Source organism: Triturus cristatus, chromosome 3_1, assembly GCF_964204655.1.
Source record: "Triturus cristatus chromosome 3_1, aTriCri1.1, whole genome shotgun sequence".
In the NCBI taxonomy this organism is placed as follows: Eukaryota; Metazoa; Chordata; class Amphibia; order Caudata; family Salamandridae; genus Triturus; species Triturus cristatus.
In genome coordinates, this window is record NC_140583.1 from 906425397 (window position 1) to 906444645 (window position 19249).

The following is a 19249-nucleotide window of genomic DNA, read 5'->3' on the forward strand; positions in this document are numbered from 1 at the left end:
GAGACTGCCCCTGTGCTGTGCTGTTGGGGTTGGTCTGCAGTGGCTACTTTATTGCCAAGGAAAGGAGAAAAGGAACTTTGTGTGTACTTTTACTATCTTGAGGAAGATCTCCAAGGGCTTGAAGCTGAGCTTGCCTCCTGTTCTGAAGTCTCAGGGACACAAAGACTTCACCACCAGCTCCCCCTGAATTTCCTTGCAAGGGAATTCTGTGTGCAGAGAGGTGCCTACTGTTGTTTGGGCCCTCTGAGAAGACTGCGTGTCACTGGGAGCTGGAAGAGCGACGCAACGAGGAGAAGCGCGTCGCCACCGCAGCAGTTGCCGTCGCATCGCCGAAGAAGCATGCCGCTGCTGCAGCTGTTCACCGTTGCATCATCGACAAAGCGTGTTGCATCACCGGAGAAGCGTGTCGCCGCCACAGAGGTCGCCGTCGCATCACCGGAGAAGCATATCGCAGGGCCTGTCGCGACTCAGACATTACAGAGCACGCTGCACGGCCGTCGGGCGTTCACGCATCGCATCCAACATTGTCGCATCGCATCAAGACACCATTTTGTCACATCGCACCGGATCGTCCCGTCGCATCGAGATGCCGTCTTGTCACATCGTCACCGGGCCGCAGTAAGAAACGACGCATCAACTCCCCACACAGTAAGGAAGCGAGCTCCAACTCCCCTGCGCAGCAGTAAGGAACTGACACATCCACTCCCCTGAGTGTAAGGAACGGAGCATCAACTTCCATGCGACCCTTTTGTTTGTTTGCGTGACGCATCTAAGGTACTTTGAGAGTAAAGTATCGCATTTACCATCTACAATGAACTAAGCTATTTTCTGCCATTTTAAAGTCTATTTTTGATTACAGTATTGTGGATTTTTGTCGTTTGGTCTTGTGTTAAGTCTAGTAAAGATTACTTATTTTTCTAAACTGGAGTGGTGTCCATTTGTAGTGTTTTCACTGTATTACTGTATATGTTCACAAATGCTTTACACACTTCCTCTGAGATAAGCCTTTCTACTCATGCCAACCTACCAAGGGGGTGAGCAGGGGTTATTTTAGAAGTATAGCCCCTTACCCTGACTAAAAGCAAGGGTCCTTATTTAGTCAAAGGTACCTACTTCTGCCAACTAGAGACCCCCAGTTCTAACACCAAGTATAGGGACAAAGTGCAAGGATGATGTCCAAATGTGGATTGTAGTAAATGCTTTGGTTATGAATTAGTGGTTTGTGAAATTCGCGTTATTCCTTCTGTGTAATTATGGAAAATTTCAGGAAAATGAAGCTTAATTAACATAACGCAAATCTGGCATTTTTCAGCATATTTTCGTGCAAAATGCAACCTTGCGCCAATATTTGACACAGAGGCTAGCACACTTCATACAAAAAAATACCTAAAAAACGTAAGTGGTGCAAATAAGAGCCGCTCACATACATTTGTTTAATTTCACATAAACAACGTAATGCAGGATGTCAGAAATCACACAAATTACCTTGGCTTAAATTACATTTCGCCGGGCCTGGTTTAAACGTGGTCATAGAAGTTTACATCTTTGCCCAATAATGCACTGTATCCTCTTTTCGGAATCATGCAATTGTCTTTTCTATTGTTAATGACTTCTGTATTTTACCTATTGCTTTCTTAATTTTTATATATTGTGTGAGTCAGTTGTAATATGTATCTTATTGAAGCCAACACCAAAAATAAATATTAATGGAATGCTTAATTTGTAAAAAGACAGTGTACATTTGAAAAGCTTCTACACTACTATTCGGTAAATAACTCACTCTTAGGAGCTGAATTTTCAGTCTACGTTGTGACTCACTGAGAAGCTTGGGAAAGTTCCATTCAAAAGGTGGAGACTCACATTTCTGGTGTGTTATGTCAGTGCGTCTGGCTAAGACAGCTTCCCCACCCGTCCCACCGAGGAAGGTTGTGTCCCACTGCACAGAATATAATTATAGACACCACCTAAAAGCTCATAGTGCCAAATTTGAACATGTAGTCAAATATGTACTGAAAATATTTCTTGTTTAAAACATGTTTTTATTTACATTTTAGAATTAATATCCATGAAAATCCTCCGAGAAAAACATGTATAAGTTGTAAATTGCGTAGAAAGAGATGCCAGTATTATTCTGCAAAGTTCAGCAGAAGTGCAAAGTATTATTCATTATACTGCTACGGTAAGTTCTGTATGTGATCATTTTCATCTTACATTCTACATCCTTTAGTGGCATTCCTCAAGGTCACCCATTGTGTAAGGGATAATATTACTGCTTGACTAAAACAATTTTTGAGAAATTGCTGATTGCATGTTCTAGTTTCTGGTCGAATTTGCGTGGAAAATGACAATATTTTATTATAATGTATTAGAGAATTAGGGGCCAGGTGTACAAATAAGTGGCAAACAATATTAGGTGCAAATTGCGACCAGTATTTTTGTGACCAGAATGTTTTTTTTTACGTAAAAACCTATGTACTATTTGTCAATTCATAAAATTCCGAATCAAACTAGGTCGTTATCTGACGTACATCATTAATAAAAACGAGTTAGGTCACAAACTGCGACTCACTATGATTGGAGGCCACCACGTGGGCAGTGGCCTGCTGGGATCAGCAGCCCACCATGTCTACGTTCACTTTAAAAGAAGGAAACGTTTTTTCTTAAATGGAGCGCATTTTCCTTATAGGAAAGGGGGCTGAGTTTAAGAGGTAAAGCTTTTTTTGTTTGTTTGAGAGCAGGCAGTGGTATCATGGACAACAGCCTACGCCACAACAAATGTATTTTAATTCACAAGGAGAAGGGACCTCAAGGGAATCCTTTCCATTTTAAAAACGGGGTAGCATCTCCTTTGAGGTCTGGATAGCTTTTCACTATTTTGCGTCCAGATTTCATCTGCAAAACATTTACCATGGCATTCTGATTCGGCATGTGGAAGGCAAAGCTATAGCATGCTTATCTGAGATTCCCAAACATATCCATTCGGAATCATATTTTAGGCGTTGGGAAAACATTTCTGAACCCTTAAGAGGTATTAGTATATGTGGAAAAAAAAATATGTTCACAAATTCCAGATAGGAGCGCTATTGCTAGTACAGATGTAACAGGGCAATTGGTTCTTGTTTAGTTTAAATTTGACATATTTGCAAAGTCATGAATTATGGGACCCGTATTGCACACTACCTCTCCACCCCTCAAGGGGAACCTTGTAGCAGTTCAGCCTGTGTCCCGTGCTGCACATCACACAGAGCTCACATGAACAAGCCCTGTTCTCCTCAATTACCAATTAAAAAGTGCTTTCCTGATGTACTACACACAGCCCTAACCTGATGCCCAACTTCCAGTTTTACACTAATAATAAACAACTTGTTCATGCGCTAAGCACAGCATCCAGTGCTCCTTAGAGTCACAGTCAACTGCGCTCCCCAGCTGCACATCTCCCTGCACATTCCCCTGTGTTTTCCTTCTACACCCGCCCATCTGTTCCTTGATGCATTTGATACTGAGCTCATATGACACGTTACTGTTCATTTAAAATGTTACATATTTGCATAAGTGCTCTAAACTCCACACCACCCTGTTCCTCCACAGAAAATCCCCTCGTTAGACCTGGCACCTTGGCGTGGGTCTCCCTTCCATTTTTTGCTGTTGCCTCATGTGATTTTGCTGGTGTTGGATGCTTTGGGCACTGTGCCACTGCTGTCCAGTGCCACAGTGCAAGTGCTCCCTATTGTGAATTGATGTGTGGATTAGTGATTCCATGATTGGCTGGTTTGGGTTACCTGTCAGACCCTAGTACAGTGCACCAGGAGTGCCCAAGTCTGGTAATCCAAATGCTGCTGGTGGGCTTACAGCACTAGTTGTGCCACCCACACAAGCAGCCTGTAAAAGTGTGTCTAAGGCTTGCCATTGCAGAGCCTGTGTGCAGTCTGGTACTGCCATGCTGACTGGGCAAGTGCACCCACTTGCCAGTCCCTAAACCTTCCCTTTTCTTCATATCAGACACCCCTATTGTAGGCCCAAGGGCAGGGTGCATTGTAAGTATAAGGTAGGACAAGCCCTGGTGTGTGTGGCACGTCCTAATAGTGAAATACAGCCATTTTCGTGTTTCACTGCAAGGCTAACTGTTCGCCATAGGCCATAGGTTTGATTAGTACATCTTATAATCCTAACTGACTCAGGGAACATAGTAGATATTCGAGTTTAGTATGCCTGAACTGAGAATGATAAAATACATCTTTTAGTGAAGTTGGTTTTAACATTCTGTGTTTCAAAATACCACTTTTAGGAAGTTGGTATTTTCTTGTCTAACCACCCAAACTTGCCTCTGCTAGGTTGTGTATTCCTTGTCTGGAGTTTGAGTGACAGGGGCTGGTGGATTCCAGTAGGCAGGGTGAGTCAGCACAAGGCTGAATAGAGAGATCTGCATCTAGATGGGTGGGAGGAATTACACCAGGGACCTGAATAGGGCTGTGCCATCCCTCCACAATGCTGGCTCCACCTTCTGTGGTGCGTCTGATGTCTCTGCCCTGCACTCTGAAAGGAAAGAAGGAGTCTTGTCAACAAAGTGCTCCAGGACTGACCAGAACTGGTTTTGACTAGGCAAAGGCCTCTCTGTCTTCAGAGAACAAAGAGACACTGGGTATAAATATTGGGACCCAAACCCAAGAACTTTAGATCACTTTGGGAAACAAGAAGACAACTTTTACTGAGGAGAGGAACCAGAGAGACTGAGGAGAGACTATCCCTAAGCTGAAGTGCTGCTGGGGAGATTGGCCTGCAGTGGTTGCCTGACTGCCAAAGAAAGGAGAAAGGAACTTTGTATGTACTTTATTCAACTTGTGAAGGATCTCCAAGGACTTGAGAAAAGAGCTTGCCTCCTGCTGAAGTCTCAGGGACAACAGACTTCAACCCCCAGCTCCCCAGAGATCGTTGGAAGTGCCTGCAGCTGTATTGGGGCCTTCTGAGGGACTGCTTGTCGCAAGGAGCCTGAAGCGCGACTCACGAAAAAGAAGCGTGTCGCAGCCGCTGCCGTCGCATCACTGAACAAGGGTGTCACCGCTGTAGCTGTCGCATTGCATCGCATCATAAAGAAACTTCTCGCAACATCAAAGAAGCGTGTCGCCGCCACTGCCGTCGCATCACTGATGAAGGGTGTCGCCGCTGCAGCTGTTGCATCAAGCTGAAGCGTCTCGCATCACCGGAGAAGCGTGCCGCCGCTGCAGCCGCTGTCGTCGCATCACTGAACAAGGGTGTCGCCGCTGCCGCTGTCGCATCGAGCCAAATCATCTCGCAACACCGGAGAAGCGTGCAGCCACTGTCGTCGGATCACTAAACAAGGGTGTCGCCGCTGCAGCTGTAGCATCGAGCCGAAACGTCTCGCATCATCGAAGAAGAGTGCCTCCGCCATAGCCGCTGTCGTCGCATCACTAAACAAGGGTGTCTCCGCTGCAGCTGTCGCATCGAGTCGAGACGTCTCGCATCATGGTAGAAGCGTGTCGCAGGGCCTGTCGTGGCTCGGAAGAATCGTTGAGTCGCCGCACGGCCGTCGGGTGTGCAGGCATCGTGTCACAACAAGAAGAAGACTCCATCTTTGTTTCATTGCACCGGATCTTCATCGCAACATGGTGCTGCGGGCCGCATCGCCACGGAAGCACAGTAAGAAACCGACGCATCACCGTTCCTGCGTGTAAGGAACCGACGCATCACCTTCCCTGCAACACTTTTGTTGTATAGCGTTACGCATCCAAAGGTACATTGCCTCAAAGTGTCGCATTTTAACATCTAAAGAGAACTAAGCTAATCCTACCATTTTAAGCACAGTATTATGGATTTTTGTCGTTTGTGGTCTTGTGTTAAATCTATATAAAGAATACTTATTATCGATATAAAACATGTGTGGTGTCCATCTGTAGTCACTTGATTACTGTATGTGTTCACAAATGCTTTACACACTGCCTCTGAGATAAGCCTGTCTGCTTGAGCCAAGCTACCAATGGGGTGAGCAGGGGTTATTTTAGGAGTGTACCTCCCTTACCCTGACTAGACGCAAGGGTCCCTATTTGTCAAAGGTACCTACCTCTGCCAACTAGAGACCCCCCAATCTAACACCCCCTATGCCACTGCTACCCATAAGCTTGTGCTACAAGCTGTGCCTTACGCAGTCCCCAGTGCACAAAGTCCACTACTCCAGATTTTTCTAGTGTTAGCCTCACGTACTACACATAGGGCCAGATGTACGACCCTTTTTTGCACTTGCAAATGGGAGATCGGCCCGTTTGCAACCGCAAAAAAGGGTACAAACACTATTTTGCGAGTCACTGACTCGCAAAATAGCGTATGCGACACTGGCTATTAGGGAGGGGCATCCCTTCCTAATAGCGAGACTCACTGCCATGTACTATTGTTTTTCGACCCCATTTGCAGACACAAAACTCTTGCAGTTTACCACATACTTCAAGTAGGTGGTGAATCATTTGCAAATGGGAATGAGTTCCCAGGACCCAGTTATCCAGTTACGCCACACCAATCGATCCCAATTAACAAAACTCTGTGCTTCCCAGCAGCACTTCTCCCTCTCTCCCTAACGTACTCTGCTTCCCTTCTTTGATCCCCTTTCTTGCTCCTGATGCACTTTAAACTGTGTTTCCTGAGGTGTGACTAAGATGGCGCCGTGGTAGAATGTGCCTTGATGACTCTCCTGCCAGCCGCCATCCCCACTACTGCTTCCCGGGCCTTGGTTGCGCCCTAAGAGCCTCCAAAAGAGCGCAGCGGGCCCTCTGGTTTGGCGGGAGGCTTCGAGTCCTGAGAAATAGCCCACCGGGAGCCCGGAGGAGAGAGTTACCGGCGTCCAAGGAGCGCCGATGGGCAGGCCGAGACTGTGACCTGACGCGCATGATCCACGTCTGGGGCTCGGAGGCCTGTGAGCTCTGATGCACCGCTTCATGAGGAGAGCTGTGTGAGAGGGCTGCTAGCGGACGCCGATCCCACTCCAAAGCAGCAGCACCGAGGTGAGAAGGGAATCGGTGGCGAGGTGGGGGCCCATATCGAGAAATCTCCTGGCTTTGAGGGGGCTGCAAGCGGGAGGCATTGTAGAGCAGTGGAGGGGCCCTCCCAAGACCCACCCTCCATTCCTTTGCTTTTGCCAGACGGAGCGGCCCGGTCAGCCATCCAGTAAGCAAGACAGGAGGGGCAGGTGACAGAAAACTTGAAAAGCCAGGGGAATTAGTACCCTGATGCGTTGAGCCGCCAACCCAACTGGAACTCTAGATTTTGTAGAGCTGCACGGTGCGGAGTGAGGGATTAAAAGCAGAGCGGCTAATGTTGGATGACCTCAGAGGTGGAGGCCCCCCCCAGGACAGGTGGCCCAGGTGTGCGCAAAACTTGTCCCCAAGGCCCCGCCATATGAGAGCATGAAGGGGGAGCTTGGCCTAGCTCCCAGAAATGCTATTCTTAAAACGGGGGAGCTGCAGAGCCACACAAGACCCGCCGAGGCAGGAAGGAGGCCCCTGGGGGAGCCACGAGACCCAGGGAGAACAGAGGGTCATAATCGCCTGTGCCCCATCCAATAGTAGCTTGCCAGGGGCAGCGAGGCTGCGCCCGCCCGGTGGGCGCCGCCACCATTTCTGCATCTACAGTTTCCCACCTGCACCCGGGTTGAGGGGTGCTGCTGAGACCTGGGCGGACAACCTGTTAGCTGCGAAACAAAAGTTCTGCATCTCGACCTTAGGCAAAGAGCAGACTACATGGCTGCCGGACGCCCCAAAAAAGAGTGCTTTATCAAGGAGCTGTTATCTTGCTCCGGGGTGAGCACACCTGAGGACACTAATCAGCACCCGGGCACACTGGGGACCCAGGCCGACAAATCTTCAGAACAACCAGTGACAATCGCATTTATGGAGGCACTGTTCACGTCTCACCGGGATGATTTCCACTCTCTCAGGTGCAAAATCTCCCAAGAAATAAAAAAAACACGAGGGACATGGATGCCCTCAGGAGCGAGTATCGGAATTGGAGGACAAAGAAGGGGGCCAGGACGAGGAGACGGTGGTCCTCCAACTGGAAGTTCTTTGCCTGTGGGAACAGCACATCGATCTGCAATCACATCTCGAGGACCTAGAGAATCATTCCCAGAGGAACAGCGTGCGGGTAAGAGAAGTGGCGTCCAAGGCAGAGGGGGAAGACATCTTTGGGTTTGTCCACGATCTCTTTCATCACATCTTGGATGGTCCCCCGGAGTCCCCAATTCAACTGGATAGAGCCCACCGCGTGCGACCCCCCAGGCAGAATGTTTCTAACCCACCGGATATTCTTGTTTCCGTGCATGACTTTCAAGTCAAAGAAGAGTTTCTGAGAAAAGCGCGCAGCATGCACCCCATTGCTTTTCAGGGCCACTCCCCAACCCTCTTTCAGGACCTTGCGACCCTCACCCTGCAAAAACATCGGTCATTCTGCCCAGTGACAGCACACCTCCACAGCCATGGGATCCCCTACTCGTGTGCTCACCCCTTCCGCCTGATCTTTTGCTGGGAGGGAAAGCTCCACCAGCTGCGTTCATTAATGGAGACCTGCCGAGTGCTGGGAATCGTGCCTCCCAGAGGAGCAGCGAGCCAAGGGGTCCCCACCCCCCTTCTAAAGAGAGTGGAGAAATGGATGACAGAGAGTTGGACGACACCAAACTTTAACTAAACCAGACCCGTGGGAGATCACAAAGGGCCAACTAGCCGCCCTAGAAGCCGTCCCATCAGCTCTGGTAAAGCTTGACGGGGCCCGAATACGGGGCCCTCTATCAGCATAATTTGGAGACTCAGGCTGGGCGGTGGACGGGGAAAGTCAAACCACTGGCTGCATCGCACTCCCATTGGACACACCATGCAGCCACGTTTAGCCGCAGGACTATTCATAAGACAGAATCTTCAGTTTTTTATTGTTGTTGTTAAATATTTTTGGGAGGGTTTTGTTTGGGGCCCACACTCACCTCCACGTGGTCTGTTTCATCTTCCACATACCTGGCTAGTACAATGTTCGTTATGTTACACACAGCTTGGGGGGGAAGAGGCGGGATTGGGGTGGACAAGAGCTGATGACACCTCCTCGTTCTCAAGACGAATCGTTTGTTCAAAATCCTCACTCTCAACGTGTGGGGTCTCAATAACCCAATTAAGTGAAGGGCAGTAATCAAATAACTCGAATCAAGAAACTCACCTCCTCGCAGGGGACTGCCATTGACTGAAGTCAAAGGCCTTCCGCAGTTTTTCTCCTCCGCCCCCTCCAAATCCGCAGGAGTGGCTATTTTGGTGGCTAAATCTTTCCGTGGTAAAGTGGAGCAGAGAGTCAAAGAGATCAGGGGCAGACATTTAGTATATCGGTTTTCCCTAGCGATGAGGTGATTGGTGGTCGGCTCAATGTATGCCCCTAAAGAGAAACAGGAGGGGTTCTTACATAATGCCCTGGGGAGGGCTCTGGGAACTGGCGAGCACTTGGTATTACTCAGGGGGGGGAACCTCAACATAGTTTTTGACAACTCACTGGACAGATCAACACAGAGACATGGGCAGACGGGAGCCCTATCAAGCGAAGGTCAGGCGATACTACATGAGTTAGGTGTGGTGGATCTTTGGAGGGCCAAACACCCAGAGTGTAGGGAATTTTTCTACTACTCAACCACACATAAAACACATGCCAGGCTAGACTACTTCCTGGGCACGCAGGAAATCCTTTCTCTCATGAAGGTCATAGACATACACACAGCCATGTTGTCAGACCACGGGCGGTCGAGCTCTCACTGTCCCTCCCCCCAGCAACCCCTCCCTCCAGGTGCCGGCACTTTAGAGATTTCATGTTGCACCGCCAAGACATTGTAATGCAAATCCAGCACTCACTTTAAGACTTCCTCACACACAACGATATCCCCGAGACTTTACCTGCGGTGTTGTGGGAAACACTCAAAGCCGTCACCAGAGGAGATTTCATTGCAACATCAGCAGCAGACAATACAATCCACAGGGAAAAGAGAGAGGACCTCACCAAATGGACCATAGAGCTCGAGCGCATACATCAATGTACAGGAGCCCCCAGGGTCTGGTGCCAACTTACTAACACTCGAGCCCAATTGGCCTCACCAAATGGACCATAGAGCTCGAGCGCATACATCAACGTACGGGAGCCCCCAGGGTCTGGCGCCAACTCACTAACACTTGAGCCCAATTGGCAGGATTGGACACAGATAGGGCAGAATACGCCGCTTTCCGCTTTCATCACTCTTACTATGTGAGGGGGGCATAATGTGGCCGCTGCCTGGCTAATACACTGCGGGCCAAAATACAAGATCAGGGTATGCCAGCCATTTACTCCACACAGGGGGAGTTGGCCTCCAACGGTCCATAAATAGCAAGAGTTCTATGCACATTTATATTCATTTCAACCACTGGACATAGAGGCCGGATCCCAATAACTGAGTGAGGCTCGTACTTCCCCACTCACCACTGCACAGGTGGAGTCCCTTGATGAGGACATTCGCATAGAAGAGGTCATATCCACCATCGGGGGCATCAAACTCGCAAAGACGCCTGCCGCAGATGGGTTCTCTGCGGCTTTTTACAAGACCTTCTGTTCAACAGTGGCACCTATCCTAGCAAGATTGTACAACTCTTTCTCAGAACCGCGAGTGATCGATCCCAGCCCAGATGCTTAACGCTTCTATAAAAGTCCTGCCGAAACCGGGTAAAGATAAAATGTGCAGTAGCTCTTATAGGCCAATTTCCCCTTTGAATATTGGCTTGAAATTATTCACAAGCATCATTGCCCACAGGGTTGAAGTATATCTTCCCTCTTTAGTGGACCCAGACCAGACAGGCTTTATCCCCTGCAGACAAACCAGTGACAACACCAAATGTGCCCTCCATATTATAGAAAAGGCTGGCAGGGCTCCAGGGGAATATATGCTTTTAGCGGTAGATGCTGTCTGGGACCAAACCAGTGTCAAAGCGGCACTGACCATTATCCATCCTCATTGACCCCCCTATTCAGTAACCTAGACTTCACCCCGGGGACTACGGCAAAGGGATTCACAACATGGAAACTGTCAGCCTGCTGTTCAGTGGGCCATTTTTTCAACCCAAAGGGCATACTTTCCTCTCCCCAAATGCGTGAAGAATTTGGACTCCCGGAAACCGAAAGATTTCATTATTTACAACTTAGACATTGGATCACACATCCCTCAAATAACCCCAACTCGCAACACTATTTAACCCAATACGAGAAATGGATTTTGGCCAAATCGTTGGACGAAAGCCTAATATTTGAGCTATATGCTCTCCTATTCCAAACACATATCCACACATTTCAAGCGGGGCGGGCAAGATAGGAGCATGAACTAGGGCAGTCTCTGTCTGCTAAGGACTGGAAAGGCATAGCATACAGTGCTCATCACATAGCACATAGTATGGCACTTACCTAGACCTTGCCCAAAATGCATGCAATCAAGGGCAGCTAATGGCACTTTCTACCCATTGTAGGTAGGGGAAAATAAAAACAATAACCAGGGTGGGATTCAACCAGACTATAGGCAGAGACTCCAGCACAGATCGTCTGACAGTGGCTTAGCATGTAGCTACAGCCCCCTTTTTAGGTCTCGCGAGCCAAAGGCTCGAAGAGACATTTTATATCTGGGCATTTTCAAAGTGCTGCCGTGGCCTAAAGCTACAGTGCACGTGAACGTGCACGCGCGCAGCGCCATGTGTCTTAACTCCGTAGCGATCGTAATCCGATCACTTTCACTTTCGCGGGCTCCTCTGTTGCTGGCATTCCCCCCTCCCTTCTCGTTTTTTTATGTGGCGGATTTCCCTTTGACTCACTGCCATCTAGTGGTCACTGCTATGAGTAGACGGTGAAGACGATGAAGGCCGCTTGTTTTCTCCTCTACCCGCCCTAGCCTACATACACAACATGATACAATCTACTTTATTGGCACAACAAGTATTGCCAAAGTAAATACATAGAAGCTCCCCATCCCTGCCCTCTCGTCTTTCCCGCTCTCGTCTCTCTCATCCATCCTTTATCCCCTACTTTCACCCTCTGCCCCTGCAGTGCCACTGACACTGCCTCTGCAGTCTGCAGGGCCCCCGGGGCGCACAGGGGCTGCACCCACGCCCTTCATACGTATTCTCAATACGTGTGTGTTTACTTGGCTGGCACCCGCGCAGACGTGCAGTGCCGGAGTTGCACTAGAGCGGTGCACTGAACGGCAGAGGCGGGGAGCAAGGCAGGCCAAGTTGAAGGGCGTGCTTCTGACAGGACAGGATCGGTGGTTGTACAGTGGCGGCCACACCCCCGGTGACGACGACATGAATATACAAATCCATAGAGCTATACAGTATGTTGACGCCACCCGCTGTTGGCTCCGGTGACGAGAAACACCACATGCCTTTCGTTGGCGCACAGTGTTGTGTTTCTGCTTGGTTCTGTTTTTTTAAAATTTCAGGTCATTTGTATGGGGCAGGTGATTAGGCTGACGGTGTTCACGTGGTCCATGTCATGCAGTGTTTTCTTGGGCGGCACTTACGACCAATAGAATTCTTTTATTCCGCTCTATTATGTGAGTCCCGAGGTACATTAAATTGGGGGGCGCGGAGCTGCACAAATGTCATATGAATGTGTCTATTGCTGAAGCCCAAACGGATTCGGACACCTGACCTGCGCAGCTACCGACCTATTCCTCTACTTCCCCTTTACATATTAAGGCGGATCTTAAAACGAGTTTCATATCTTGCCTGGCTCCTCCCCGCCCCACCCATCAGCATTCGGCAGCCTCTGCCGGAGATGCACAGTAAGGTGGGGGTAGTGCGAGAGAGTCCGCAGAGGGGTGTCTTCTTATTTTGCTCGTCTAGTCCTTGCGTCTTGTGACCGTCTTCTGTGGCCGTCTGACGCTCCCTACCTGCATTTAGTTGTAAAACCTACAGTGCAACGGGCTTCGCAACATTCTGTAGAGTTCAAGGTGTGAATTCTGCCTGCAGTTTAGACGGATTGTGATTAGCCCGTGGAGGGTCGGGCAGAGGGGTCATTATTCTTCAAGCCCCATGCTCTTTCAGCGCCCGACGATCTTGCTGTTAACTGCAACATTTAACGTCTTTGTTGTATTTCAATTCTTTATTAAATTTTGGGAACAATCAAACCACAATCGGTAAACAAATATCTGCACAAAAACAAAGTGTCAAAGGTACAATATGAAACACAAGCAGAAGTAATACAAAGAAGGAAAGAAAAAGAGCATAAGTAAACAGATCACAAGTATTGCAGTAACGTACAAAGAAGATAAGTTGAAACATCAAAATTTAAATGTTTTATTACAGTGAAATACAATTAAGAATCAAACTCATTGTATACTTAAGAAAGGGCTCTATATAGTATCAAACTGATGTAGATTGTTGTTCAGTTTATACATCATTTCCTCAAAGTGAGCCCGCCAAACATATCTGCAAGCCAGGCATGAAGAGTTGGTTTAACATTGGTTCTCCAATAACGTAAAATATTAACTGCAGCTAAACAGAGCAGTGGAAAGCCATTTAAAGGCATGAATGTAGAGATGCGTTTTTTCAGAAGTATCATGTAAAAGTGATAAATGCTTTGTGAGAGAGAAGTTATTAGAGGAATGTGCTTTAAGTAGTCTTCAATCTGAAGCCAAAATGTGCAAATATTGGGTCATTCCCACAGAATATGAACTATGTCACAGTCTGGTGTTCTACAGCTCAACAAACAATCGGGACTAAGTTTAGCTGAGTGTAATTTAGCTGGAGATTAGTGCCATCGATAGCCAATAGGTCTCACCTTTGGGACCTTATAAGTATTTAATTATGCAGCACAATATCCTTGGTGCAACATCAACTGTTGCATAGCTAAACACTTATAAGGTCCCAAAGGCGAGACCTATTGGCTATGCCAATGCTTGTTGTCAGTGGTACCAAACTACAGTGCGTTCACATATTTACGTACCTGGAGCTCCCATTCGATAACATGGATACCTGGAAGCATCTGTCGAGGGTCAGATGTGTGCAGCTAGAGCAGACTATTGCCTCACTGTTCGAGTTTGCCAGCAAATTGGGGTCATCACCCTTGGAGGCAATAATTAAAATCTACATGGCAAGATGTATTTTGGTTACTTCTTATGGGGCAGGCATTTGGGGATTTTGCGACACCACACAGTTGCAGATTTGCAAAAACATTTTTTACTCAGATTTCTGTCATTACGTAGAAGTGTTCTGACCTCAATATGCCATGAGGAACTAGGCCTCCATTATTTGGGGGACCTCATAAAAATGGGTCCGACTCTGTTATGGCTCTCGGTCTGGGCGAGACCGGAAGCCTAACTTAGTCAAATTGTGATAACGGATTGCCTGAATTTAGATAAAGCCAGTAACATCAAACGGTTGTCTTATGTTCAATTCCAATTGTATTCAGTCGGAAGTCAGGAGGACCTCTTTGATAAATCACAGAACTGTAATTTAACCATCAGAACCACAATTAAGACTGAATCACTGGACATTATAGTAAGGGAAAGAGCAGCAGCAGAGCAAGGCAAGAGGATGGTTGAAGTACACAAGCCTTTAATTGTTTAGAACCATATCTGCTTAACATCCCAAGGTACCAAAGGTATTTTCTTGTAAGATTCCAACTCAATATGGCCCACTCTTTGGTGTCATACCCCTCAGAGACCTATCACGACAGCGATCTTAGCTTATGCCTCTGCAATTCAAGATCACAACAATCACAATTGCTTTTGTTTCTCTTCTGTGTTCTCTATCGGGCTACGAGGAAGAATATTGTATTGCCCCTACTGAGAAATTTTATTATTAGAATGTGTAAAGGGGCTTTACATCGCCTTCAACTCTTAGATTCTGACGTGGTCTGCCACAGTGTCTATAGATACATTGCAGCTGCAGTAAGACCGCGTAATTTGGTTTGGCAAGTAACTATAGTTGGATATTAGCATACTGTCTTCCAACAATTAAGGGGCATATCTACAAGGCGGCGATATAAAATTATCGCCGTTTTTGGCCGAAAAGCGGCGATAATTTTATCGCTATATTAGCAAGGTCAGCTATCGCGTGAAACCTTGTCTTACGCCTGAATTCCTAACACCCATCTTTGCATCTCTAATGTGATGCAAAGTGGGCGTTCCTCCCCAGGATAACGGGAGAAATGTCGCTAAGCGACATTTCTCCTATTATCAAGCCTCACGCAAAGCAGCATAGCGACAAGAAAAGTAGCGATAACCTCTGTTATCGCTATTTTCCTTACGCCTGCTTTGAAACTGACTTAGCCATGATATCCTATGTAAGGTGGCTATCATGGCTAAGTATGTGAGGCCCTATCGCCAAACTTCGTGAGATTATCGCTGGGTTTCTAGCGATAATCTCACGTTTGGCAGTTAGCGCTAGGATTTTTATCGCTTTTGAGATAAGCGTTGCTAATAGCACGCTATCTCAGCGATAAAAATCGACTCTAGCTGGCGATAATTATCCTAGCGATAATTATCGCCGGTTGTTGCTGATATGCCCCGTCTGCTAGCCTCTCTTTGAATTGTCTATATAACATAGATTTTAGCATGAAACGAGAATAGTTCTCTTGCCAGCGTTAGATGCTTTCTTATTAATGAGCCGCACTTGTTCTGATTATTGGAAGTTGCTAACTGCAGCTGTTGCTCCCATAATTGCACGTGGTATAATGATGAGTCGCTGTTCACAAGAGTACTGTAGATCCTGACGATGTGGTGCTATGATTTTAATGTATGTCGATTTTATATTGGGATGATAAATTTAATCCATTTTTCCATAATATAATTATTTGTATTTTATGGTTTTTAACCAAAAAAAGATATTTTGACTGATTGACATCCAGGCATAGTTTGTGTGCGCAGTGCAGTTTCATAGCTCGTGCCTCTAGTTTTACTCTCATGCAAGGGGTATAAACTTCGCTGCAGGCTCAAATGTCGAATTTGACTTTTTCAACTTCTCTCTAGTGGGCTGAGGAATACAAATGTCAAATTAGTCACTTGAACAACCAAATTCGTGTTCGAGGGAAAGGCAAGTGTATTTTGACCTGTTTAGCAAGCCCAGGCTTCTCGGTGGTAAAAATAGCGGCAGCCATCATTGGTCCAAAATGTAAAAATTCCAACTGAAAAGAAATGGCAAAGATGACTTTCTTTTCAAGGAGTTGTTCCAGTTTCAATAAAATGAAATGAAACATGTTTTTATATTGCACACTAATGCCCGAGGGCTTCTAGGTGCTGCCGGCTGCAAGAAGAAAGGAAAGCAGAAGGATATCAGATTTAAGAGTGCTTAAAATGAGGAACAAACTATTGCCTAAAAAGCCATGATTTCAGGTCCTTCCTGAAGGCAGAGAGATCCGTACATTTCTTCAGAGACAGCGTAAGAGGATTGCATCTTTTGGCTGTGCCATAGATAAAACTCCTGCCTCCCCAATGCACTCTCTTCACTTTGGGTGCTATCACATTGAAGGCTGGGGAGGACAGCAAGGGTCTAGGTAGCTGCACCCATATAAAATTATGCTTCAAATATTCTGGCCCGTGACCATTAAGCGCTTTGAAACCAATACAAAGTGCTTTAAAATCAATGCGCTTACAAATTGGCAGCCTATGAAGCTGAGCCAGAGCCAAAGAGCCAGAGTGGTATTTGGAGATCCCGAGTAACATTTGTGCTGCGCCGTTCAGCAGCACTTGTAATTTATTTGTTAATCTTTGCTGTAAACTGACATATAGTCCATTACAATAATCGAATTTTGAAAGCACAAGTGTCAGAACCACAAGAGTCTGCATCTCTTGTGGAATGAATGGAAAAACTATCCTTAGAATTGTAAGGACATAGAACGACGAGGATGTCACCTTAATCATGTTCTTGTCAAATAAAAGTTTTTCATCGAAGATAACTCCCAAGTTTTTTACCTTTGAAACTGGTATAGGAAGTACTCCCAGTTCCTATGGCCACCAAGAGGGGAACCAGAAGGAAGTGTTGTTGCCCAGTAGAGGAGCTCGGTTTAGCTGGAATTTAATTTTAAGCAGTTGTAGGTCATCCAATTGCTGATTTCCAGCATACAGCTATGAATCCTGCTAGCCGTGTCTTCCGGATTGCCAGCCACGGATACCACTATCTGAGTGTCGCCTGCATAGCTGATGACTGAGAATTCCAACTTTTTGATTATGGCTAAAGACTTTCCATGGATCATAAATGATATGATAGTGACCACTACTGTAATGCTGTGTAATTAATGTGCCAAAATTCTATATGAATTCTATATAAAAAAACTTTTAATATAAAAAAAATATTTATCTTGAGCATTAACATTATCTTATATCCCCTGTATTGAAATCACTTCACTGGCTTCCAAACAAGCAAAAAACACAATCCAAGATCCTACTCACCATATGCCAAATCTAGCTATGCAAACTTTCTCTTCACTATGTACCCAACCCCAAACCCACACTCATATAAGCCATCAGAATCTCTCCTAACAAGTTTCAAGTGGAAGAAGTGTTAAGGTACTGGATTCCAAGTCTTGCAATAACTTATAACTGAGCTGCCAAAACAAACATCTTTTGGTCTTGAACCACTTGAAGATCTGCCTGTTCAGACATCTGTTTACCTCCAAACTGAACTATCACGGCTTCCCCCACTATGCTTTTTTCCAATGCATCGACACGCTACTAATCTTAATGTTAGCTTTACCTCTACATAACAGACCTGCGCGACAGAACAGTACCCTGCAGGGAAATTAGATGATGCCATAAAGTAATCAATGCCCAATGGCTTATAATCTCACCATGGTTAATGGACTCGGTTGCAAACGACTCCCATAGATCATTAACAAAAAACAACAAAAGATCACTTTGAGGCAAATTATTTTTAAAAATGTGTACTTTGGAAAAACTGTTAGGGCCTAATAATGAGTTTGGTGGTCCAAAGACCACCAAACTTATAGTGGCGCAGCAGCGGTACGCGCACCAGTGGTCTGATTACAACTTGGGCGGTCGGACCGCCATGGCACCGCCGCAACGGCCAGGGATCAGAGATCCCTGGCGGCGGCGCAGCGCTCACAGGGCCGCAGTATGATTGGTGGTTCCCTGCGGACTGCCAAGCATATTACGACTCTCCTCACCACTAGCGGTCTCATGGAGGTTCTTACTCCATGAAACTGCTGGAGGTGAGAAAGGAAAGGGTGCCCTGCAGGGCTCCCTCTTGCCCCTGTGTATGGGGGTGCATGCAGGAGAGCACATGTTGTGCCCCCTTGTGTGCATACACCCCACTCCTGGAAGACATGGACTGCACAGTCCATGCCATGAAGAAACATGCACTGGAGGTCCCGCGGCGGTGCAGTTTAAGACTCACATATGTGCCTCTAAACTGCATCGCTGCAGGACCGCCACACCGCCAGACCACGATAATACTCGTAACCTGGCGGGCGCGAGTCTGCCCTGTTCGGTGGTGTGGGATAAAAGCGGAGGCTTGGCGGCCCGCTCCCACACCGCCAAACTTGTAATCTGGCCCTTAGTACATAAATGAGTAAGAGTAAAATGGGAAAATAAATGTATAATGTATATTGCACAGTTTTTGATAGAGATCAAACCTAGCTTGGAAAAGTAGCAGAACAATAGGAATTGTGGGCAACATTGTGCATACAATCTATGATAACCTGAAATCATGAGCAGAAGTTGCAGCGAATGTGGTGGAGAACATATGGTGGACAATGAAAGTTTCGTAAAGAGCTGGTTTGAGAATTATAAACTATGGTGGGCTTGAATTCACCAGCGTCAATAGTGCTGCTTTAAGAGAAACCTTTATGCATGTTGCCAATTAAGTACAGTGTTCCTCTGATTTCATAGAATTTATTTCAGATTCTATTAATATAAATTCCATCTTTATGGTAAGTATGTCCCTTCTCTACAGCAATTTTTAGATCCAGGTTTTGAAAAAATGTGGGTCCTATTTAGTTATAATTGCAACTGCCCAAACAACATCATGCAATGCAATGTTAGGATATTGTGATAGTTTTGATCACCAGGATGATTCTAATTTGTACTTTACAGTATATATGCTGAAAAATTATCTTTCATACTTTTAAAATGATTTTAGTCAAGGATACATATTTTCTTTCCTGAGACAGGTCCAGGTTTGCCAATTTTCACCATACACCGTGGATACGATGATGCAGGTACCAACTTATTTTCATGCAATTATATTTT

General features: G+C 46.4%; 1 protein-coding gene across 2 annotated transcripts in view; it reads left to right on the forward strand.

Annotated features, from left to right (window-relative positions):
- Positions 1–19249, forward strand: part of FAP (fibroblast activation protein alpha) — a 619508-nt gene that overhangs the window by 312011 nt on the left and 288248 nt on the right. For both annotated transcript variants that reach the window (XM_085645424.1, XM_085645423.1), the window contains 2 exons: positions 2055–2179; positions 19171–19218. In XM_085645424.1, the coding sequence (XP_085501550.1) occupies positions 2055–2179; positions 19171–19218 (173 nt within the window). The remainder of the gene's footprint in view (positions 1–2054; positions 2180–19170; positions 19219–19249) is intronic.